The 24,710-nt window shown below is 49.3% G+C and overlaps 1 protein-coding gene across 2 annotated transcripts; it reads right to left on the bottom strand.

The window, feature by feature from the left end:
- Window positions 1–3,313: 3,313 nt before the first annotated feature.
- Window positions 3,314–13,032, bottom strand: CLXN (calaxin). Of its 2 annotated transcripts, none has more exons than XM_059901549.1 (6): window positions 12,878–13,032; window positions 8,711–8,869; window positions 7,877–7,981; window positions 7,061–7,212; window positions 6,687–6,791; window positions 3,314–3,867 (listed from the first exon to the last, which is right to left on the bottom strand). In XM_059901549.1, the coding sequence occupies exons 1-6, from the start codon at window positions 12,933–12,935 to the stop codon at window positions 3,808–3,810; spliced, it is 639 nt and encodes a 212-aa protein (XP_059757532.1). In that variant the 5' UTR covers window positions 12,936–13,032; the 3' UTR covers window positions 3,314–3,807. The 2 variants fall into 2 exon arrangements, with proteins under 2 accessions (XP_059757532.1, XP_059757533.1); XM_059901550.1 differs by lacking the exon at window positions 12,878–13,032 and adding an exon at window positions 12,666–12,869.
- Between the last annotated feature and the right edge of the window lie 11,678 nt (window positions 13,033–24,710).

Raw genomic sequence — 24,710 nt, 5'->3', positions numbered from 1 at the left:
AAGAACATTCCCAGGTGTTTCTGACGTGAAGAGCCCTGGAGAGGATCAACGGTCCCCTCTGTGCGGCCCGGCCGCCAGGAAGGGAAGCAGGAAGCCTCTGCAGGGAGCTGTCCTCGGTCACCCTGAGCAGCAAGAAGAGTAGATGTCCCCGTCCGCGACCGTGAGGAGAGGCCTCTGACATTAGAACCAGGCGAGGGCTGAGCGTGGCCTGGCTCTGTACCACTTTGCTGCGTGGAGGAAGTTTCTTGATTTCCCTAAACCCTGACTTCCTCCATTGGAGGGACAGCGGATCTTGGATGAGATGGGAGGTCATGCCCCTGGTTGCCCCCAGGACCGAGTGGGAAGCGTGGGGTGATCACGTAGCATTTAGCGTGACACCTCAAGCAAAAGTGCTCGTTGGGGTTTTGTATGATGTGTCACTGAGTTCACAGGGTCTGCCTTATTCCTCTTCTGACTCCGTTGTATTCTAAAGGTGATTAAGGACCAGATGGTTTTCATTAGTCTCTGGACGGGCCTGAGCTCCAGGCTGACCGCGCCCACTAGGAGGCGGTGTCTTGGCCTCTGCTGCCACCGGAGAGAGGACGTGCCCATCCCTCTGCCTGCTCCGTCCCTGCTCGCCGCCCTGGGCTCTGAGCCACTGTGCCCTCCTCCACACCGAGACCTGGGGGTGGGGACAGGAAACGGGTGCACAAGGCCCAGGGCAGGATGACCTGGACGCCACCCGATTTTGTCCAACGCCCTCTGGGTGGACAGCCTCTCCCGCAGGGGTGCCGAGTCCGGCCAGGCAGCAGGAAGTGGAGACAGACAGGGGACGCGGGTCTCGGGGGAGGAGCGTTCTCCTGGCGGATCCGGTGGGCGGCACAGGGCACAGGAAGCCACGCTTAGGACGAGGGGACCTTGAGCGGTGCGCCCCTGTGGGGACGGGATGTGGAGTCCCCAGGCTGCCCCCACCCCGGCCGCCCCTCCTCTTGCTGGGAACTGGGAACTGGGCACCTCCTGGCGGGCTCTCAGCTGTGTTTAGGGTCGCCTCCTCCTTCAGTGGTGACCGAGACTGGCGGCGCTTCCGGAGGTCCTGCGCTCCACCTGGATGGAGCGTGGTCCCTGAGGTGGGGGACACACGCGACTTCCACCTTTTCTGGGCATTGCACAGTCAGTGCGTCGTAATGAACACTAGTCTGGGACAAGTCTATTCCGTTATGTATCTTTTATAGCAGCTCCATGTGAACCCTGACAACTGGGAGGGTTGGGGGCGGTGAGAAAGCACATCAGGAAAGAGGGACTCGGAGGAACCTTCTCTAGACACAGCTGTCTTTACAGTTTCTGAGCGTATGTGGTGGGAATTCCCTTGAACAATCTCCTTTCATTCAGAGTGACATAACTCTTGCTGGGCCGGGGGGAGGGGCTGTCACAGGGATGCCCGGCGCTGGGGGGACGGCAGGGGCGTCGCAGGGCACGGAGCCCTCATCGACACTGCGGACCAGGCGAGGCCAGGGGCTGACTTAGACTTAGGCTGGGTTACCACCCCCCTTCCCGGCTTAGCCCGAGGTGGGACTCGTGAATGTTTTGGATGATTTTATGATGCAGGCAATTGCAGGCTTGGCTTCTCACAAGTGCAATCTTGTTCCCAAAGATATTTGCAGGTTAAGAATGCAGGACTACCAGTTTTCAGTGATAGCTTTCAAATCCTGTAGTTGAAAAAAAAAAGGATTGTTTCCCAAACAGAATCTCTCTGTGCTGCGTGGAGGTCACGCAGCCCCCCAGAGGGGCCTCCCAGGGCGCGGGGGGGCGGGCGGGAGGGGAGGGAAGCCCCGCTTAGAGGAGTCAGTGAGAGGACGGCTGCGTTCAACTCTCCAGGTTATGACCGCTTCCCGCAGCCCGACCCCGCCACCCCGAGGCAGGCGCAGTGCCAAGCGGGCAGGATGGGCTGAGCCTGGGCGGAGGACGGCAGCGGGGCCCGGCGCGGAGCACGAGAACACAGGGGTCCTCAGAGGGACGCGGGTACTCGGATGAGCTGCCCTGGAGTCGAGTGACTCCTTGGTGCTGAAATCCTCTGAGTCACCACAGTGGTGGCATGAAGCGAGGCCGGGACTCTCGAGCAAGGTGCAGCAGGAGGCGACTGGGGCAGATCTTGAAGAGGGGCAGGAGGCAGGCGTGCGCTGAGCTACCCGGGGAGGCTCTGGCTTCTCCCTCAGGGGCTGGCATCCTCTTCAGTTCCACCACAAGGACAGAGAATTGTTTTAAAGGTTTTTTTAGTTTTAAATAAAGTCAAGTAATAAAACAGGGTTACCCACGTGGAAGTCAATTTGTACCCAACCTACAACAAGACGTTTAGGGACAGACGCATAACATTAGTTCTTTGCATCATGAGTTCAAATCACGGTCAGTTAGGGCCCTCGCGTTGGCAAAGAGGTTAAAAGACGGTGCGGCACAGGGACGGGTTCTGTCCTCACGCGTTGGCCCAGCCGGCCTTCCCGGAGGGTATGAAGTCACATGTGCTGCCAATCTCAAAATGATGCAGGCCTGTAAGCCAGCATTCCTACTTCTACAAAGTTACCCCAAGTAAGTAAGCGATGGTGCATGTGAAGAGGTTTATCTACAAGGACAGTTCATTTCGGGAACTATTTGTAACAGCAAAAATGTGGGAACATCCAAATACGAACGGCAGGGAAAGAGCCTCATAAGCCCTTTCTCAAGCTGCCACCTGACGCCCAGGGGCACCTGCTGGAGAGTGGGGGGCAGGGGGAAGGCAGGGCTGTCTTCAGGGCTTCCTGGCCGGTGGGCACAGTGTGACGTGACCCCAGACGAGGGGCTGCACAAGGGGAGTCCCAGGCGTGGGGGGAATGCACTGAGGGGCAGGGCGGGGGACGGGGACCAAGAGTGGGGTCCACGTGGAGACATAGGGGAGCCAGACAGAGAGGGAGCTCCGCATCCGCCGGCACGGGAGGCATCCGGCTGACTCCAGAGGGAAGCTGAGAGCTGCACCCAGGCCTCACCCCTCAGATCCAGGGAAGAGCACTGCCCGCCTCTGCCCACCCACAGGTGGGTTCGCCTCCTGGTGTCTCGTGGTACTGTCCTTCCCTGGTGTTTACCCAGGGCCGCTCTGGGCAGCGGGCTGTGCCCTCAGACGCCTCAGACAGTAACACAGATCGTATGAAAACAGGTTCCGTGTCTCTGAATCTCCCTCAGGGCCCAGCAGAAAGGCGTTTCAATGCTAAATGCCAGAATCATCGTGCTCTGGATGCCATCTTGATTATTTACTGCTCCAAAGGAAATTCAGTAGTTTCAGTGATTTTTTTTTTTTTAACATCTTTATTGGAGTATAACTGCTTTACAATGGTGTGTTAGTTTCTGCTTTATAACAAAGTGAATCAGCTACACATATACATATATCCCTGTGGGATAGGGAGGGTGGGAGGGAGACGCAAGAGTTTCAGTGATTTTTAAACGTGTGCCCAGCATCTTTCTGACGTGAAGAAAATAACTCATGACGATACAGTCTCTCTCTCTGTTCATTTCATTCATACAAACATTTTATGACAGTTGTGTGTCAACAGACAGTCTAGGTGATAACCTGTCTCTGCAGTGTTCACTCGTCTGGCCAAACCCAACCACAGCTAATAAGGAACTCCTTGTCTTCGTCTATCTTACTGGCATCTTACGCCAAAGTTGAATGAAATACGTTAGTCAGCCGTGATCCCACTCACCAAACACGCAATTCACCGTCACCTTCTGAGCTAAGCAGGAAAAATACACAACACTGATGAGCCTCCTTTTCTACTCACTTGAGACAACAAGACATTTAGGAATTCACACCTCATTGAATTCATTTGGATCTTTGAATACTTGGGCTTCAAATTCTTTCTGGCTCTGTAAAATGAAAGTGCTCAAATTAGTACAGACTTTCAAAAAAATAAACAAAAAATGTTCATTAGGCCTCCTAACGTCCGAAGAGACAGGCAGTGACCGAGGAGGAGTGGGGTCGGGGGCCTGGGAGGGGCTGCGTGTTCACCCGCAGGCGTGGACTCTGCCCCAGCCCAGCGCTGCTCCTGGGCCCACAGGGTGGGCGAGACCCCATGGCCTGGCTCCCAGGAGCCCCCGCCATGAGCTTAGGCTCTCGGCCAGAAGCCGGGAGCTCAGTTCACTGCAGTGGGTGTGAGCGCATCGGGGGTCCAGGGGGCTCAGCGTGGCGAGGGAGATGTGTCCCGGAGCAGGAGGCTCTGGACGGAGAGCTGGGGGTGGGGGAGGGACGAGCTCGAGCAAGACACGAACCCAAGGGCCTACCGCCTGGGCTTTCTCAACAAGGCGGGGGTGACCTTGGCAAGAGCGGTTTCAAGAGGGGCCGGGAAGAAGCATTGGTGGTGTAGCTCATAAATATGGACAATTCTTCCAAGATGCTTGGCTGTGACAAAACAAGCCTTGGACAGGAAATAGAAGCAGCTGTGGAATTAGGGGAAGTTCTCTCCTTTTCTTCCCTCCCTCCCTTCCCTTTTGTTTGTCAGATGTGACAGGTTTAGGTCTGTTTAAATTCTGATGGGAAGGTTTTAGTAGTGAGGAAGGAGGTTGAAGATGTAGGGTAAAGATGAAGGTAAATGATGGAGTTTCTGAGGAGATGGAAAGACATAGATCCAGGACTCTCCATCAGATCCAGGACTCTCCATCAGGCACTTCTGAGATCTATCCACCCATCCATCCACCCGTCCATCCATCCATCCGTCCATCCGTCCGCCCGTCCATCCATCCACCCACCCATCCAACCACCCGTCACCCATCTACCCATGCACCCACCCACACATCCATCCACCCACACATCCATCCATCCACCCGTCCATCCATCCACCTGTCCATCCGTCCATCCGTCCACCTGTCCATTCGTCCACCCGTCCATCGATCCACCCACCCGTCCACCCGTCACCCATCTACCCATGCATCCACCCACACATCCATCTACCCACCCATCCATCCATCCATCCATCCATCCATCCACTCAACATTTACTAGGGACCCACCATGTGCTACACACTACATGTGAGGAAATATGGTGAAAAACCCCCAAGTTCCTGCCTCAGGGACCTTACATCTACATGTCGAGACAGACAATAAGTGAGTAAATATATTCTGTGTGATGATAAGAACTATGAAGAAAAGGAAGCAGGGTAAGGGATGGAGGGGAGGAGAAGTCAAGATGATCAACAGCATCTGAGCAGAGACTGAACGAGGCGAGGTCTGGGGGAAACATTCTGGACAGAGGTCATGGTGAGCACAAGGGCACCAGGGAGGCAGGGCAGGTGGCCGGGGCGGCTCCAGGGGAAGAGAGGACAGGACACAGCAGGAGACGTGGCTGCAAAGAGAGACAGGGGCCTTGTGCAGCTTCAGAGCCCACTGGGGAGGGGCTCGAGCAAAAGAGGGGCATGAGAGCCTTTGTGTTTTTAAATATACTGGGTATTGTGGAGGACAGTCAGTAGGGGGACAGCAGTGGAAGCATGACCTGGGCTGGGTGACCGATGACAGCGTCTTGATGGAGGCTGGTGGCCAACAGACGTGGGAGAAGAGATTATATTCAAGGGTTTATTTTGAAAGAGTAGCGGAAAGTGTTACAACAGAGAGGTTAAGGATGACTCCTAGGGTTTTGACTGAACACCTGAGTGCATGGGGGTGTCATTTATTGAGTTAGGGAGGACTGGGGGAGGGGCAAGTTTGGGGGGAAAATCAAGAGTTTATTGAGATCATCTATTCTGTATGTTAAGAAGGCAGCTGGAGATACAGACTAGAGATTGGGGTGGGTGGGTATAGGGTAATATTTATATATCACATCACTGCATCTGCCTAAAATCTTCCAACAAATCCTCATGATCTTCAAGACAAAATCCAGCTCCGAGCTCCATGGACTTGGCCCTCTGTGTCTTCCAGCCTCATCATCAGTCTCATGACCCCAGAGGCTCTTCTAATACAGGTTCCTTCGTATTCCCCCCTTCCCTCTCTCATGCATGTCATTCTCTCTGCTTGGGCCCTTCTCCCCCTAGGGCATTTGGCTGACCGCTGTGTCCGCAAAGACCCGGGGACACTTCCTTGTCCCTCCAGCCATCCCCCCATCTCCCTGCAGCTGGTTTCCATGCTCCTTCTTGACTACACATACCCCCCTGAGCTCCAGCACCAGGGCCCCGGTGAACTCGGACAAGTTGCCTAAACCCTCTGGGCCTCGGTTTCCTCGTTTGTAAAATGACGACAATAATACTGCCTACTTCATGAGGTTGTCAGGGGATGGTGTGAAACCACATGGGCATCATAAGGTTGTCAGGGGATGGTGTGAAACCACACAGGCACAGCGCTTTTGGCACGCTGGCAGAGATGGGGCACTGCTCCAGGCACTGACTAGTGTTACAATAATGCTTATCACACTGTTGTGTGATTAGTTTCACGTTGGCTTTTCATCCGGGTTTCTGGCCCACATTACGCTTCAATAATCGTTTCTTACTGGTAAAAACAAGTCAGTGAATGAAAAAGTCGCACCGGGCTACACTAGTACAATGACATGAACCAGCCCCTTTTCCTCGGCGGCCTTTCTCTTTTTAGAAGCTGTTCTCTGTGGGCGAACGTGAGTCATCTGACCACTTGCCAAACCAAGAAGTCCTGGGCTGTGGCTCCTACATGACATTTTGGTCACTGCTCTGTGAACGTAGTGCCGTTACCTTTGGGTCAGGAAGACACGGTCCAAACGCTTCCAGCAGAAGAGTCTCCTCCCTCACAGCTTGTTCATAGTCTGCGAAGGACAGCTTCCCGTCGTGGTCGTGGTCCTGGGGTCGACCGGCCACACCGCAGTTAACATGGAAAACACATCACAAACACACACTGTCTTCTCATGGCCCAGTGTTCACAAAGAAGACATCAGAAAAGTATGAGGCTAAGTACTGACATTGAAAGAAACTGTCATATTATGATAAAAGAGCACAGTCCGAGTGCTGTCTTTCACCAGGCAGGAGACTGAGAGTTACTCTAATCTGAATTCTTATTTCTACCCCGTATCTGCGGATTTCACGAGGAAACTCTAAATTACCCATCGTACCATTTTCCTCAGGGTTATTTCCACCAAGTCTTTGATGCCTTCGTCGGGGTCCTCCTCGGACGGCTGCTTCAGGAGGCTATTCTTCAGCATGTGGAACATCTCTTCCTTCGAGATGAAGCCATCGCCGTTCAAGTCAAACACGGCAAAGCAATCTTCAAGAAAGAACCAGTACGAATGTGCTGCGGCCAGGAAGGCAGCCTTGGCTCTGATGGTGTTCAAGGCCCAGGGTTCCAGTAGTGCTTTCATCAAGCCTCGGGCCTCAGTGCAATCAATTCCCCCAATAAATGCCTGATGTCCGCTTCCTGAATATACTCAACAATCCTTAGAAAGTTTCCTACGCTTAGCTGCAATGAGCAGACCAAGGAACAACAACTTAACGTTCTCACAGTGAAAACCTTGGAAAATGGATTGAAATGCACCTCTTCAACAGAGTTCACTGGTATGAGTTAGGAATTAACTAAGAATCAGAAACTTGAATCGATGTTTTACGATGACAATTTGAGTACCAAAATATGTAAAACACTTAATACCTTCATACCTAAACGCATGCGTACATGGTCAGCATGTGCGCTACACGCCTGTGCGGTCTTGCTTGGCATGGATTCCGCCTCAGAATTTCTTGATTTGCCTTTTTATTCATTTTTTTCAACCCTTATTATTGACCTGAATTTGCTCCATAAAAGAGGCTGATGGGAATTCACACCAAGCAAACAACAGACAAACCCACCCCACTGGCTGGGCTGGAGGACATTGATTTACATTCTTCAGATGTACTTATCATAAAGTACAAACCAATAGGATAAGATGAAGTCTTACATTTCATTTTTTCTTCCAGAGTTCCTCGAAGAAATACTGATAATCCATAAACCCACTCTGATACAGTTATGCAACCATCATTGTCTTTGTCAAACCCTCGGAATACTAAAAAAAAAGAGAGAGAAGTAAAATATGACACTTGTGCTGCGTTTCTATTCTCAGTGATGGACCCGCATGGGCACTACTCACTTCTGAAATTTAGGCAAAACCTCACGACCATATGGTCCCATGTTCTCATTTGTTAAAGGAGGAAACTAAGGTGTCATAACATTGGAAAACTCTTTTACTTAAGCTTTCACATTTTCCCTTCATACTTTGTGAGAACAAGTAAATTCTGAATATCTAAATACATGAATCAACAATGAACATATACACATATTGGTACATTAAATTTGTTGATATATTAACATAAAACATATAATTTTATATTTTGTTACCCAAGAAAAGTACTGCTATTACATGATAGATAAGATTATATCTTAATTTTTATTGGAATACTCTCGATGATGTAAGGAAATTTAAATGTCCTTTTAAAACTATTATTTATTGTTCTATTTACTAAGTAGAAATATAAATAGTTTTGGTTTTCTAATGTAAAGAAAGGAAACCTAGTTATTCAAGTTGACTCTGTCCTCTTCCCAAATACACAAAAAGAGTGGTCGCTATCTTCTTCCCTACCATGCTTCCCTATGAATATAAAAATTAAATTTTTATGTTCAAATGGATTTGGGAACACAGAACATGAAGCTTCCCACCCAGAGTTTGTCCAAACTCCAAACTGTTTTTCCCAGTTATGGCTGGATTTGGCCCGTCTGGACACTGACGTTCGCTCACCTCTGTCCATGATCATGTCGTCCGTCATCCCAAATGTCATGTGCAGGATGTTCCGAAAGGCGTTCCGATCCAGCCCGACGACCACACCCTGCCGCTCTGTCACATCACCCACCAAGTTATAGAAAAGATTGATGAGGCATTTCACTTCAAATTTATTAACTGTGAAAGAATGAAATTGAGATATAACAAAAACGCCTTTTAATCTTTAATGTCCAACTTAAACTTTGCACAAATGAGTTTTGTAGACGAACGACACTGGAATCATCAATGGGCAGCTGTCAACAGGAGACGATCCTGTTTTGAGATTCATGACCCTCAAGTTAACAGAGGATGGTCACTACCCGGAAGTTCCCACTAAAGGAAGGGCAGCAGTCCTCCCTCCCAACAGATGTAAGTGCAGTCACATTTAGAAAAAGGACGATAATGTTAGCCAGGTCACCTGAATGTGGATTGTGGGGTCTGATTCTAAGTAACCATGGTGATGTTAAAAATGGTAACTTTCCCCCAGCATTTTGATTATAGGCGTTCGTGAGATTTACAGTTTAACTTTTCCCTGGAAACAGATACCAGCCTCCCCCAAACCAGGCAACAACTTTCATCTCACATTAGCTTACGTGAAGCCGTGAGCCAGAATTTGGAAATCAGAGTCACCTATTTTCCAATAAAGAAGGATTTAAGCATATTCTAGCACCCAGTAAGGTTCTTGCTGTGAGGGATGGAAATTAACAGGCAGCCATGCAGCAGCACCTTGGAGGAAGGCCTTTTTTGTCTAAAGGGTGTGCACACACATGCACGCTTGCACACACACGACTGCGTAGAGGGCGGTGCTGTAGACGCTGAGCTAATCGTGCCCCCGTCGCTGTCCGAGGTGTGTAGGTGGAAGGATTAGTGTCTGGCATTAAGAACATAAAGGTGAGTTTAAATATGAGGTAAAGGTGGAAGATGGGGAAGATTTTATTTCAAAACAAGCCAAAATTAAGGTTGAGTATTTTTAAAAACAAGGACGGAAGCTGTGTGCATGTAAAGGAAAACAGCCCAAAGAAATGGATAAATCCCACCTCATCTTGCAGGCCAGGATAGGCTTGAGGGCGATTTCCAGTTTGGGGTGCCACAATTTAAGAGGAACATTGAAAACTTTGGAAAACAAGTGATTTAGTAAATAAATTGATAAATAGTAGAAAATAATGTAATGGTTATAATTTTAAAAAGAGCCTTTAGTTGCCACAGAAAACGGTATGAATGGTATGTCACTTCTTCAAAAACAATTACACATAGAAATACTACATAATCCAGTGATTCCACTTCTGGGTATTTGCCCCAAAGGATTGAAAGCAGGGACTCTGAAACTTGTACACCATTATTCATAGCAGCAGTAGTCACAATAGCCAGAAGGTGGGAGCAATCCAGGTGTCCATGGGTGGATGAGTGGATGCATAAGATGTGGTCCATCCGTACAATGGACTCTGATTCAGCTTTAAAAAGGGAGGAAATTGTGACTCATGCTACAACTTGCCTGACTCTTGACTACGTCATGCTGAGTGAAACAAGCCAGACGAAAAAGGACAAATATTATATGATGGACCCAGAGTGGTGAAATTCATAGAGACAAAAAGTAGACGGTGGGTGCCAGGGGCTGGGGGAGGGGGAAGTGGGGAGCAACAGTTTAATGGGGACAGAGTTTCAGCTGGAAAGATGAGAAAGTTCTGGAGATGGATGGTGGTGACAGCTGCACAACAATGTGAACGTACTTAGTGCCCCTGAGCGGTGCACTTAAAATAATTAAAATGGTAAATTTTATGCTATGTATATTTAACCACAATAAAAAAACTCTAAAAATAAAAAGTGATGTTAATGGTTGGGGAAGAAAAACTTGCATGAAGAATGATGCAGTCTGATCACATATATGAAATGCTAGCTGAGGGGATGTTGATTAGCCATTTTTCCATCCCAGCTGAAACAAAAGTGAAAGAGTATTAGCTTAATTTATTCCCCAAAAGATCCAAGATGGGTAATTTTTCCATAGGAAAAATTCTCCTGCTGAAATGTTTCTTATATCATGTCACAACTAAAAGATCCACGTGCCGCAACTAAGACCCAGCGCAGCCAAATAAATAAATAAATATTGAAAAAAAAGAATACAATACTAAATGAAATTAAGGAAATTTGAGAATGGATTTTCATCTTTTTGAATTGGTGTAAGTCTGCTGTGCATATCAGATCTGCAGAATGGTGGATTAACTAGACCACAATTTAAGATACTTTCTCCTTTGATTCTACAAAATCCCATTTCATCTTGGTGGGATTATCACCTGGCAACTAAAAGGAAATCTAACTTTAGAAGAAAGGTCCTCTGTTTAAAGAAACTCAAAATTATTATAATGCCCATGATTAGTCACTATTTCTATAGAATTTAACTAGTAATCATCAAGGTTCTTAAGGCTCACTTTAAAAATTTTATGTAAGCACAAAAATCAAAAGAGTTGACTGGTTTTCTTGCCGTGTTTTCACTTATCTTTTTCTTTTATAAATTTATTTTATTTATTTTATTTTTGGCTGCGTTGGGTCTTCGTTGCTGCGCGCAGGCTTTCTCTAGTTGCGGCGAGCAGGGGCTACTCTTCGTTGTGGTGCACGGGCTTCTCATTGCAGTGGCTTCTCTTGTTGCGGAGCACGGTCTCTAGGTGCGTGGGCTTCAGTAGTTGTGGCGCGAGGGCTCAGTAGTTGTGGCTTGCGGGCTCTAGAGTGCAGGCTCAATACTTGTGGCGGCACGGGCTTAGTTGCTCCTCATGTGGGATCTTCCCGGACCAGGGCTCAAAGCAGTGTCGCCTGAATTGGCAGGCAGATTCTTAACCACTGAGCCACCAGGGAAACCCTCACTTATCTTTTAATATGTTCACAGAATATCTGCAATACATTGCAAACTCACTTGAACAGGAACTAAATCAAATTCAGTGTTCGTTGTATATAGCAGTTATTGCATTGTTTATTTAAAATGTTTACTAGATGTTTAAGATCTGGCCTTTTCCCAGAAATGAAAGTATTTTAAGAAAAACAACAGGACAAAACTCTCATCAGATTATAATAACCATAATAATATCTTAAATTATAGGATGACTTTTTTTAGACGTTTAAGATGCTTATACACAGCCTAACCTTTATTTCCAGCACCATCCTGACAGGGTTTCCTACCACTCAGTATATAAGATACTAAGTATGATTAGAAGGCACTAGATCCCATAATCGCTAGAACTACATCAAAACATGTTTGTTCTCTCTTTGCACAGTGGGAGTAGTCTTGGGATTATGGCTTCTATTTTTTTCAAAGGGGCAGTAGTTTTGCAATCAGCACTCAACTTCTAAGCTTGCTCATCAGATATCTCCCTCATCTAAGCCATATCCATAGCTTCCTTGCCCAAGCACAGTCCTGTTTTTCAGTCCGAATATAATTCTAAGGTTACCTGTGAAATTCTAGGACGACTTTTCAGAATATGTGTGAGATGGGAGTAGATGTCTTCAATAGGTGTCCATCTTGCCACCTGCCAAGTCTAATCCTTTACTTTGCAGGAAAGTTGGGTCTAGAGTTGGGAACAGATTCTTTACCATGTGTTTAGCTCCTTGGTTTCCAGGCACATTTCCTTGCTCTGAGATACAGGTTTCTGTGCCACTTCACCGTATCTGTCCTAAGGATGTTCAACCACTGAAAACCGTTTTCCCTCATAGATCTCTTGGTAATTTCCAAAACTTGGACCTTGCCAGTTGATTTGCTCTAAGAAGAGCTGTTGGTTGGGCTACTTTTCTTGAGTTCGGTGGTTTTTAGTGCTTGTTTTCCACCTGTGTCTGAAGCTAAATCCACATGGGTCTCCAGGGTATATAAATCACGTTTCTATAACGTAAGGGTAAGTTAAGAGAAGGTCTGAGAAGCAAGTATGTGCATGTGTGCGGGTACAGCACTAGATACCTGGATACCGGGAAATGCGCCGTAAGATCATGGGCGCCGGGGGTGCCGGCCCCAAGCAGCTGATGCTGGTGTTCCCTTCCAGACTTCTCTTTAGGGTCGGGCGTGGAGAGGGCTCCGACTGCGCTCGGACTCTGCAGGCGGGACACCAGCACCGGGCAGGACAGGACCTGGCCCAGGAGCCTCTGCACACCCCGCACCTGATTCTTACTTACAGTGCTTGCAATTTTTAGTTAAGGAGTCCGTCAGCTTCTGCAGCTTCTTGCGGTTCATGCCGGCGGCTCAGGGAACCGCGCCGCGGCCCGTGTCCGGGGGGGCGGCTGCCGGGACCCTCTCGAGCCCTGGGCCTGGGGCTGCCGGCGAGTCTCCCCTGTGCGCGTGCGCGGTCCTAACACGCGACGTGGCCATGGCAACGGCTTGGCGGTCGCCGATTGGCTGCCGGGCTGGGGCGGGCGTGGTCCTAACCGGAGACGTGGCCATGGCAACGCCTGGGCGGCAGCTGATTGGCTCCCGGGCCGGCACTGTCTCCCTGGGAGGGCCGGCCAGGCGCGCTGGGGCTGCGTTCCGACTGTGACGTCGGCGGGTGACCCTCCAGGTGTGGCTGGCTCGAGTTCACAGCCCCTTTAATGAGACGCACCGTGAGTCCTCAGGGCTGAATTCTGTGGGGATGTCTTGGGTGGTGAGCGCGACACCAGGGAGGCTTCAGGTCCTCAGGGAGGTCTGGGAACCCGGGGGTTGCAGGAGTGAGCACGTGTGGTCCAGACGACGGCTTTGCGGGTGCGGGAGGGTGAGGGGCTCGCTCTCAGGTTGCCAGTCCTTTTGCCAGGAGGGAGTGTGCCACAGGATAACTTCAAGTTTTTGGTGATGTTACTGAGAGCAAGAGGCGCTTGGACTAGTTCCCCGCCCCCCATTCATTCTTGAGGTGGGGCCGGAGGCCGTCCCTGGAGGATGGGGAGAGCCCCTGGCAACGTTTAAGCTGGTTAAAGAGGCAACCTCCCACATCAAGACGAGCTGACAGCTGACACTAGCTCTGGGGTGCAGCCTGACCTTGCTTTTCTGGAAAATATCCCAGTAAAGTGGATCTTCTACTTATTTGAAAGACAGGTTCTTTGACTGCAAACAAAGGCTAGTCCTTACATCTTTATCATGAGAGGACTTTCTGCTCTTAACACAGATGAAACACCCTCTTTGAATTAAGACAGCGATAACATGGGTTAGCTCAGCCAGGAGCAAAAAACCTACAGTATTCTCCAACATGTCACTTGTTTCGCTTCAGAAGGCAAAATGCTTTTGCATACAAATTATTCTATAGTGTGTGTACTGTCGTTGTTGAACTGAAAGCAGAAAAATTCTACCAACCGTATGTCACAACCCCACATGAGGTCTCTGATTCTCTTTCCTTGTTTCATTTGTTTGTTGGATGGAGGACTGGGGTGCTGTTTGAATCCAGGGTCGAGGATGCTTGGGGAAGGCAGGCAGGCACTGTATTATGCTGAAGCAAATTCCCTGAGAACGATTAACTAATATGAAGTGATAGTGATTGTGAGATTGCAACAGTTAACAGTTAAGTGGTATTCCTGTTCGTGCCCTTGTCCGGCAGGTGCGGCGTTTCTACTAGGACTGTAGGGAACAAATGGGGATGGATGTATTCTGATACACGCACTGCGAGACCTTAGTGATTTGTCAGATGCCAGAGCTGTGGCAAATATTTAGTCCAGAGCGATTGTTGGGGTGCTTGTTATAAAGACACGCAGCCAAAAGCGTGGCTGTCAGGAGTTAGGACGAGGAGCCACGGGCCGCTCCCGTCCCTACCAGGTGTGCTGAACTGACTCCCTGCTGACATGTCTGGGGGGCGGCCTCCACGGGTGGGTGGGAGCACCTCGCTGGGCGAGCTCAGGCGTCTGGGCAGACCTCATGCGCTGGAAGCTTCTCGAGCACCTTTGGGGAGCAAATCCGTTCTTCCTTCATAAGCTTCAGGCCTGGGCCCCGCCATCTGTGTTCCCTTAAAGGGGAAAAGCTAATGGAAGGGCAGTGCCCCAGAAGGCTGATTAGGAGTCAGATCTGTTCTAGCAGCAGAGATCCTGCACCTGCCGAGAAGCCTTGGTGACGCGTCCTACTCCCAGCTCCCCTTCCCCCAGGTCTTTCTTCTATGTTATTCTTTTAGCCAAAACTTTATAAATTCGCCATAGCATCTCTCTCGTGTCTCTGAGAGCATTGTGGAACTGGCCTCACCATACGGTCTTGCAAACCTTTCTCAGGGAAAGCAGGTATTTACTAGGGGCGTCTTTTGTCCACATACTGGCAAACCGCAGAGCGTTCTCTACATTCTTGTGACATTCTGAACTTAATATTTTTAGACCTTAGAACGAGCTGCAGGCCTGATAGAGTCTGCTGAGTGCATCTCAGAGCCGGTTGTAATTTCTGTCCATAGGTTTAGTTGCGTGTGTGGAGGAGATGCAGCGTTGCGTCCCAAGGGCTTTTTCCAAGAGAGGCAATTAGGCCTGAACAGTCACCTCATATCAAATCAATCAGTAATAGAACAAGGAAAAACTGGGCTGAATTTGTGCTGTGCATGAAGTGATCATAGAACTTTCCACAGTCAAGCAGCTTTGAGATGGATGCTTTTGTGAATACAAAAGTACGTTAAAGTGACTATGAAAGCTATAAATGCTTCCTTTAATTTTGTGTGCAAACAGTTTTCTCTTAGACTCACAATTAATTGGAATTTTGCCATAATAAAGAGCTTGGACGTCAAATTGATGAAAGTGTTTCCCTCAGTGTGGACCTTTTATGATGGAGGCATTTGGAAGCTGTGGGAAATGACATCACAGAATTGATTTTCAAGTATATTACAAATCTATTATGAAATTACTTTAATGAAAGGAAAATATAAAGGTTAGTTATCTACATAATTTATATTCATTTGTACCAGTTTTATGCTGTAGGGCGAGTAACGAGAAGTTCCGTGGGGACTTTAGCCAACCTTTCGGGCAGGTGACCCTCCTCTGGTCTCTCACTGCTTTCTCTCCCCCGAGCTGCTCCCCCAGCCCCTCTGACAGCACGGGGCCGTCTCCCTCCAGGACCCCTGCCAGTTCTTCACCCCATCCCCTGAGGCACCTCTTCAGAGAATTGAGTGAATCCCTCCTGCCTCTGTCCTCCTTCTTTGCCTCGGGACTGCCCCTCCAGCGCTTGCCACGATGAGTGATGACTCTCTTCCTCTGATCTCTCCTCCCCACTGGACTGTGAATTACATGATCCCTCGCTCCCCGTATTTGTGTCTGTTTTTATCACTGAATCCCTTTGTCTGTCACCTGTCTGTCATCCTTCTGCGTTTCCCAGCACAGCCCAGGCTCCATGGTCCACACTCAGGGAGAGGAGTCGCCTGACCGGGAGGAGCCCAGAGCCCCTTCCTCCGCAGCCCCCGTCCTGGAGACCCCTGTGAATGCACAGCAGGGCCCTTAAAGGGCTGGGGAGTGAAGAAGAAATTTAACGAATATACACACCAAACACTCACTGCTGTTAACACATCTCTAGGTAATTTTTGGGAACCCTAAGCAAGTGACTGGTGGGGAAGGCAGATACCCGAGGTCTACTGAGGTTGGGGCCCTCACGTCTTACATATGCTTCTGATGCTGGAAACTGCGGAGTGGCCTGTGATAAGTAATTACTGTGACAGCAATAATCAGTCAGCAGGTTGAGTAAGGGAGCTGACCCTCCAAGCCTCATGGAACTGCCCACGATGTCCTGAGGAACCCACCGGGCTCCCTCCTGTGGCCTGCTGGGTCCCGGGCCCAGAGCCTGCCTCTGGCCACTGTGCTGTCTGAATCACCCCCCAGGGACGTGGGACCTGCCCAGGGCTCCCTTGCACCCAGTCCTCACCAGCACTCAGGATTGCCAGCCTTCTTAAGTTTGGTCATTAGTGGGTGTATAGTGCAGACTCCTTGTGATTTTCATTTGCATTTGCCTATGACTACTGAATTGAATTTCTTTTTAATATTAGGTTGTAAGTATTCTTTATGTATTAGGAATGGAATACCGTTATCAGAATAAAGTCTGTGACTTTTATTCTTTTACTAGTGGCCTTTGAAAAGCAAAAGTTTTGAGTTTTGATGAAGTTCAATCTACCACAATTTAATTTTATGGTTCATGCTTTTTGTGTGCTGCTTAAAAATATTTTGCCTAATCCAAAGCCATAAAGATTTTTTTCCTGTATTTTTTACGTGGTTTATCTCTTACATTTAGACCGCTGGTTTCCTTCAGTTAATTTTTGTATGTGTCTGAGGTAAGGGTTAATGTTCATTATTTTTCATATGGGTATCTGATTTATATAAAAGACTTCATTTTCCATTGAATTATTGTCAAATACTTATATAGTGTGGGCTTAGTTTTGGGCTATCTATTCTGTTCCATTGATCACTGTGGCTATTCTTTTGCCAGCATCACACTGTGCTCATTTCTGTAGTTTTATAGTGAATCTTCAAATCAGGTGGTGTAAGTTCTGTAATGTTGTTCTTTTTCAAAATTGTTTTGATTAATTAACATTCTTTTCATTTCATATGACTTTTAGAATCAGCTTGTCCATTTCCAAAGAAACAAAATCCTGCTGAGGTGTTGCATCGCATCTATATAGCAATTTGGGTAGAATTGACGTCTTCACTAAGGTATTGATTTTTCTGATCCATGGACATGGTACATCTCTCCATTTATGTAGGTCTTCATTAGTTTCTCTCAGCATTGTTTTGAGGTTTTAAGTGTACACATCGGAGCATGTGTACATGTATTCATAGTATTTTTGATGCTAATATAAATTCAATGTTTAATATTGCAATTGTTCTTTGATAGTACATAAAATATAATTGATATTTGTACACTGATCTTGTATGCTGGAACCATGCTACACTCATATATTCTTTTACTAGATTTTTTTGTAGGTTATTTAAGATTTTCTACATTGATGATCATGTTCCCTACAAATAAGGACATTTTTACTTCTTCTTTACCAATCTGTATGCCTTTAAAAATCAGTATTGGGCACGTTCCCTCCAACAGAGGGAACAAAGCGAGGTCCCTGCTTTTGCCCCCGTCCAGCGTGATGCTGAAGAGCAGTGGCGAGAGCGGACCCTCGCTTTGCTTCCTGTGTTGGAGGGAAGGTGCCCATTGTTCCGCATCACACGTGCTGTTTGCTCTAGATTTCTCACAGATGTCCTACATCAGATTAGGAAGCGGTCGTCTATTCCAAATTTCCTGAGCGTGTTTGTCATCAGTGGGTTGTTGAGTTTTTACTGCTCATCCACCCCTCCCCCTGCCGGAAGTGGCACCAGCATCTGTTAGTTGAGCTGCACATCACAGAAAACGCAGGCAAAGCTGGAATGCCTGTCTTTGAGGAAAATAGATGACTCACAGCTCATCCTGGACCTTGAGAGTGTTTGCATTCTCTGCGGTGCTCTGAACAGTAAGCATCAGTGCAGCACAAAAGGGTCCACCGTCGTGTCCCCACCCTCCCTCGTTGTGAATTATTGTCAAAGTTCCATAGCATTTTAAGTCTCTGTTTTTATAAAGTTGACTACACTACTGACTTTGATCACTTTGAATTAACTTCCTCACTACAGCTTACAAATGACTTACTTAATTGTCTGGTGCTATCTCTATAGCCTTACTCTGGGGTTTTTGTTTTGTTTTGTTTTTTCACTGTGGTCAAAGCTTCACAGCTTCACATTTTATTTTCAATAAAACAGTCTTTTTATTTATTACTTCCTTTTGTGTGAGAATATACTTTCTTTGGCATCTCTATTATTTAGAGACTCAGCATTTTGCTCTTGAAACACAGTTGATCAAGCACCATAAGCTTAGACATGTTAGACATACATGGTGATGGTTAGCAGTGCACCCTTAATATTCCTCCTGGTCCTGTGGGAAGACCACCCTTCTCAGCCCTTCGCATCAAGACAGGACCATATCACCGGGTCCTGGCCAGTGGGACGTGGGCAGAAGTGAGAGGGGCTGCCCCGGCCTGGCCACACCACTGATCTCTGCATGGTCCCCTTCGAGCAGCTGGGAAGGGGGCGGGGTACACGTTTCAGGAGGCTGGGGCTCCGCGGTAAATCCTCGGAGGGCAGACACTCCTTAGAGCGTCCTGGTCAAGGGGACCTTGTGTGGACACTGAGTGAGTGGACGATCTTCACTGCTCTACAGCGTTGGAGCTTGGGGTCGCATGTCACAGATCGTCTACCCTGAGCAATACATACTGTCCAGCCAAGTGGGGCAGCCAGTCCCCCGACTGGAACGGGATACACTCCGTCTTTAACGCTTCAAACGAACATAGCTATTTTATGTGCATCTTCCAGTTGTGTTTGCTGAAGAATGAATGATTTATAATCTTGACATACTGTCTCCAGAAAGAGCAAGTGTTGCCCCAAAGCTATTTGGCTTTTTTTCCTCTTACTGTGAAGCAAGAGACCCCAAGTGAGATTTACAAATATTTCTCATTAAGTTAATTAAAAATAAAGTACTATGTTGAGTATTCCCAACCCTTAAATATCTTTAAAAAATTGTAAATATTATTCTCCCCATTGTACACGCTTATTTTTAATTGTCTTACTGCTCATGCTGTCATTAGTTTATATTGTAAATCACAGTGCACTCTCAGTTCAAGCTTCCTTTCCAATGATTCATTTGTAATCTCATAAATGGGATAATCTTTCTAGTTAATAAATGTGTGTCTCTCTGTGGCCAGCTTCTTGCAGATCTGAGTAGATTGTCCTACTCTCGGTGGGAGAGCTCCATGGGAGGGGGCCGGGCTTCTCTGTTCCCTGCTTGTGGGCTTGTGCCTTTTGTGTCACTGTTACCCTCAAATCGGGGTTTCTGCGAAGAAATGATTTCAACCTACTTGTCCTTTTTTTCAGGGCTAGTTCAGTCAAAACCAGAGAATTTAATCCCAAACTCCGCTTAACCAGGCACATGTTTAAGGGCAATGCCCGTGACACTCTGGAAGCAGATAAACGAATAAAGGGTCACATCCTCTCCCGCACATCTCAGAATACTGCTCTTAGGACACGCATGTGACTGTCCTACAAACAGAACACATGGTCTCGAGAGCCTGCCCTGGAATACACGTTGTCACTTAAACAACAGCAACAAAAATCGTTCTAATAATAACTCACGGTGGGGCAATTGTTTCTCAGTGATTTGTGAGGGCTGTTGCTACTTTTCTTTGTTCCTCTTGATGCTCTGAGGTGTCACACCTGAGCATGTAGCCTCGCCTCTTACTTCAGACAGAGAATAGACGTCATCCTTCATGAACCTTCTAAATTTTCACCTCTTCCCCGGCTACCGTCAGGGAGTCCACCTACCCTTCCTTCCTGTGTCAGCAGAGGAAGTGTTTTCTCTTGGACAAGAAGAAGAATCTTTATAATGTTTCCAAAAAGCACACCAAATTCCCTTCAGTTTTTTTAGCTTAAATTCACGTGTCCTTTTCAATGACATCCTTGAAACTTTGGAAGTAGGTTTTCTATTTTTTTCATCCCCATTGTTTTTGAGCATCTGCCTACCTTGAACCGTATTGTATTCTGTGAGGTGATATCACATCCTGTGCTGAAGAGAGATCCAGTTAAACAATAAAGAGTCCCAGCTAGAGCTTCTGTTATAATGACATCATTTGACATGTCAGAGTTTGGTTCGAGTTTGTAGATAATTAGTTTCCTACAATTTTCTGGCTGTTCGTCATCACTTTTTAGGGCTCAGTGGATTTCAGCCTCAAGATGAGAAGAACCTTCACTTTCTCTTTTACATCCCACAGTGGGTTTTACACCGAGTAGAAATAGCACAGTTTGCTACACTCGGAGGGTTAGAGCCAACGGATTCTTTCCTTTGGTAAGATTTTACACATTTGAATTTACTTTGTTCAGGGAGCGCTTAGGAGGAATCAAATACATCCTTCTTCTTCTTCTTCTCCTTCTCCCCCTTCTCCTTCTCCTTCTTCTTCTTCTTCTTTGTTCATCCCTGGTGAAATCAGTTCCTGATTGAGGTCAAGTTCTGCCCCTGGCAGATCTCTTGTAGCTCACGCGTCTGTCTGGGACTCACTGTAGGCAAGGGGTCAAGGAACCAGGCCTGATTCTGCTTCGGCTCCTTTCCCCCAAAGTCTCCAACATTCGCCTATCAACTGACCCCATGTCAGTGAAACTTCACGATTGTCGTACCTTTTTGGATTCCCCTGAAACAGAACCATTCAGTTCAGACCTGGGAACCTATGAAACGAAGTGTGACTAACACTGGTCTTAGAGCATGCGGTTAATGAGACAACTGTCTTAGGAGAGACAGGCTAAATCCCCGACTAAGCAGCATTGTCTTATAATCACCGTGGCGCTGATGGATTGGTTTTCTGAGGACGGCAATGCTGCATTTGAGAAGCCGGCTTTGTGGCTGGGAGTGTGGATGCTGCTGGGATGAGGGTTGGGATGGGACCAGCAGGAACTCGGGAGACGAGAGGAGACGTCAATCTCAGTCGAAAGAGGGTGATTCAGGTTGTCTCCTTGCGGTTGATGGAGGGCTGCTCAGTAAGAGGTTCTCAGGGATCGGCCGAGCTCTGGCGCATTCATTTCTCATTCAGTCTGAGGACTTAGATGTGGCCTCTCTTCAGTGGTCAGAGAACCTTGCGTTTAAACAAAAATGAGCCAGGTTGCAGAGCCTTGTACATTGATTCAATTCTGAAGTGTTTCTTCTTGTTTTGGAAATCAAGTTCTTAAATGTCTCTGTTTCAAAGTCTTGTTTCAGTCGTGGATGTTTATCATTACGTGTGTGTGTCCACATAATCTGGTAATAGATGGTCAAGTCAGTCCTTATTTAGATTTAAAAATGGTTCATTTCCCCACTTCCTTTTTATGAGCAAAGCTCTGGGTCATGGAGAAATGCAGTGCAGGGAAGGGACTCGGAAACGCCCTTGGTGATGCCAGGGTCCTGGTCCCGACTTTGCAGAAGGTCTGGTGTGAGGCTTTGCTGCAAAAACAATGCCAGCTCTAGTAGGAGAACTGTGAGTTTCGTATAAACAAATATATTTTGAGGCACTTTCGGAGTTATTCTCTTAAGAGTTGCTGCAAAATTGCTCTTTGATGCGAACCGCAAAGGGCAGTGTCCGCTCCCACCAGAGGGGTGTCCTCTCCAGCCGGCCCTGGGCGCCCTCACCATCTCCCTCTCACCACAGGGCCCCGGCTTTCCTTCCAAGTGGGTGGTGGGGTGAACCTGGCTGGCCGCTCCCTTCCCCTGCCACCTCTGACTTGCTGGGTCATCTCTGGGACAGAACTGCTTGGATGCGGGCCCTGGTCCTTTCCCTCTGAGGCCGCAGACTTCTGAGCTTGCTGGGTCTTTGTGAGGCATCGCACAGATGTGTTTACATTTACAGCAGCGTTGGAAAGAGAGAAACTGTGAAACAGTCCAAATGTTGCCTCTAAGATGGTCACGAAATGCCTAGGTTTATTTTTCTCCTTGGCTCACTCAGAGAAGCGCAGATTTCCCCCAATCCGTGTGCCCTGAGCTGGGGCTCGGTGCTTCCTCTGTCTGGCCCGGGTCACAGCCACGTTCCTACAGCCTCTGGACCCCAGTCTGCTTCATAGTCATTACTTTATTCCCTCCTCAGCGGTACCCTCGGAAGCATTTCCTGATCTTCTGGGGGGAGAAGCCCATGATCAGAATAATGCACAAACCAGCCAATCAGAGGCAGGGCTGGACCTGAGCCAGGACCAGTCTGCATCCGTTACGCTGTCCCCGGGGCCACAGCTCTGTCATCCCGACTTCCTGCCGGACGCAAGGTCGGAGGCTCGCGTCCCCTCTGCTGACCTCAGCTGGCCCCTGTGTGGTGTGGACCCACCAGCCACTCCTTCACGGCTCAGCTGAGCCTGGGAGGCCCCCCAGAAAGTGGTGCGTGCACAGCACCCGTCTCTCCTCTTTACTGTTGGTTCTGACGTCAGTTATTTTGATACAAGTTCCTCAAGAACGACTCCTGAGAAATCAGTCCACCTCTGAGGGAGTCTCCTGCTGGGGTCAGGTCTCTTCATGACCTCCCCATGGTGACAGGCTTGCAACTCACAAGGCTGCCAGCCAGCCCTTGGCCTCGGCCTCCCCTGTGGGTGGGAATGGCCGCATTTGTGTCGCCCCAGGGTCTGTGACATAAGATACCCCGGGGGGGTTCATGTGTCCTTTTCTAGGAGCTGGGATGGAGAGTCCTCCTGTTGCCCGGACCCAGCTCTGCGGACCCGGAGAGGAATTCAGATGGAGGGTCTCAAGTCCCTGAAGGGTCCCAGCTCTGCGGGGACGTAGGGGAATTCAGATGGAGGGTCTCAGTCTCTGAAGGGTCCCAGATCTGCGGGAATGGAGGGGAATTCACATGGAGGGTCTCAGTCTCTGAAGGGTCCCAGATCTGCGGGAACGGAGGGGAATTCACATGGAGGGTCTCAAGTCTCTGAAGGGTCCCAGCTCTGCGGGGACGGAGGGGAATTCAGACGGAGGGTCTCAGTCTCTGAAGGGTCCCGTGGAGCAGAGCCACCCGCGGCTGGGAGCTCACCTCGGATCCGAGGGAAACCACTGCGTCTGTTTTAACCCGGCGGGTTGTGTCTGGGTCTCTGCCAGCTCAGCTCTAAGACCTGCAGGAGACCAGCCACGAGTCACACGTGCACCGTGTGAGAGCCTGACGGGCACCAGGGGTCAGGGGAGAGGCCTCCCGGGAAAAGAGGCCCCAGGGAACAGGCGAAGGCATCTGGAGGACACTGCAGGGAGGGAGAGCAGCGGCCGAGGCCCGGGCCTGCGGGGAACGCCGCCCGGGGGCCGTGGGTGACAGCAGGGCTGAGCCAGATGTGCCCACGACACCTCGCCCACGTCGCCATGGCTGAGCACCACAGCCAGCTGTCCGCTCCCGGGTCTGCGTTCGGTGATCTGGGCTCAGCTCAGCTCAGCACCCTCCCTCGTTTGGAAGAGCCGGAGTGGGCACCGCTGCCCCCAGGCCTGGCCCGACCCCCAGCCCCGGCCACCCTGTCACAGCAGGTCCGCGGCAGCACAGGCTCGGAGGAGAAGTGGCACCTCTTTCCAGGGGACTTGGCCCTGCGGGGAGGGAGGAGGCAGGCTGGTGGCTTCCAGGGACCCCGCGGGATGTGGTCCCGTGGGGCTCGGCCACGCACGTTAGGAAACCCCCGAGGGTGAGGGGAGATGGGCGGCCTGGGTGACTCTCACATACGGGGCGCTGGGCGGCTGCCCTCCCCCAGGACCGTGTCCAGGGCTGAGACCCTTTCGGCCGCGTCGCGTGGTGCAGACCCTCTCGCCGGGCGGGAGACCGATTCCCGCGCCTCCCTGTGACCCCCTGGGACCGTGTGGCCGCAGGAGCCGTGAGGTCACACCGTCGCCCTGGGGACACGCTCACTTCCTCCCTCTGTGGGCTGGTGCGGACAGAGGAACTGCTGAAAATAACCGGGAGAGAGGTCACCGAGGGAGAGCCGGCAGGCGGTCCCCGTGCTTTTACTAAGGCGGACTTTCTCGGGCTTGAGGAAGTACTTTGTTTCAAAAATAGCTGGTGCTTTTCCAGGAGGGGCCTCGGAGCAGCGCGGTCCCCTCGGCCTGTGAGGCGTCGCTCCCGCGGCCGGGCCGCCTCGCTCCTGCCCGGCGCTGCCCAGATAGTTGTGCCTGGGGCAGGGGACAGGGACCAGCAGGAAGGGAGAGCCCTTCCTCTCCTGGAGGTGGAACCAGGGGCGTTGAGCGTCTGGAAACGCCGCCGAGGGCCTGGACAAGTCGGTCAAGGATAAAGATTTCCTGAGAACAAATTCTGAGCTTGACTAATCGCAGTTTGCCAGCATTGTAACCAGGGAAGCGTGTTTTAACAGGTAGAAGCCTGGAGGTGGAGGGTGGGCACCAGAAAGGTGGCAGGAAACATCTACATCTTGCTTTCAAGAACCCGCTACGGTTATTCAGTACTGACCGTGTGCCAGACAACACTCTTGGCATTTTACCTGTTTTGCAGCATCCGACCTCAGGTGAGCCCTGGGCGGTAGGTTGTTTTCCCCTCTGAGCCGC

Source organism: Balaenoptera ricei, chromosome 17 (genome assembly GCF_028023285.1).
Source record: "Balaenoptera ricei isolate mBalRic1 chromosome 17, mBalRic1.hap2, whole genome shotgun sequence".
In the NCBI taxonomy this organism is placed as follows: domain Eukaryota; kingdom Metazoa; phylum Chordata; class Mammalia; order Artiodactyla; family Balaenopteridae; genus Balaenoptera; species Balaenoptera ricei.
Note: the sequence above shows the minus strand (reverse complement) of the source record. Positions and strands in the feature narration are given on the sequence as shown.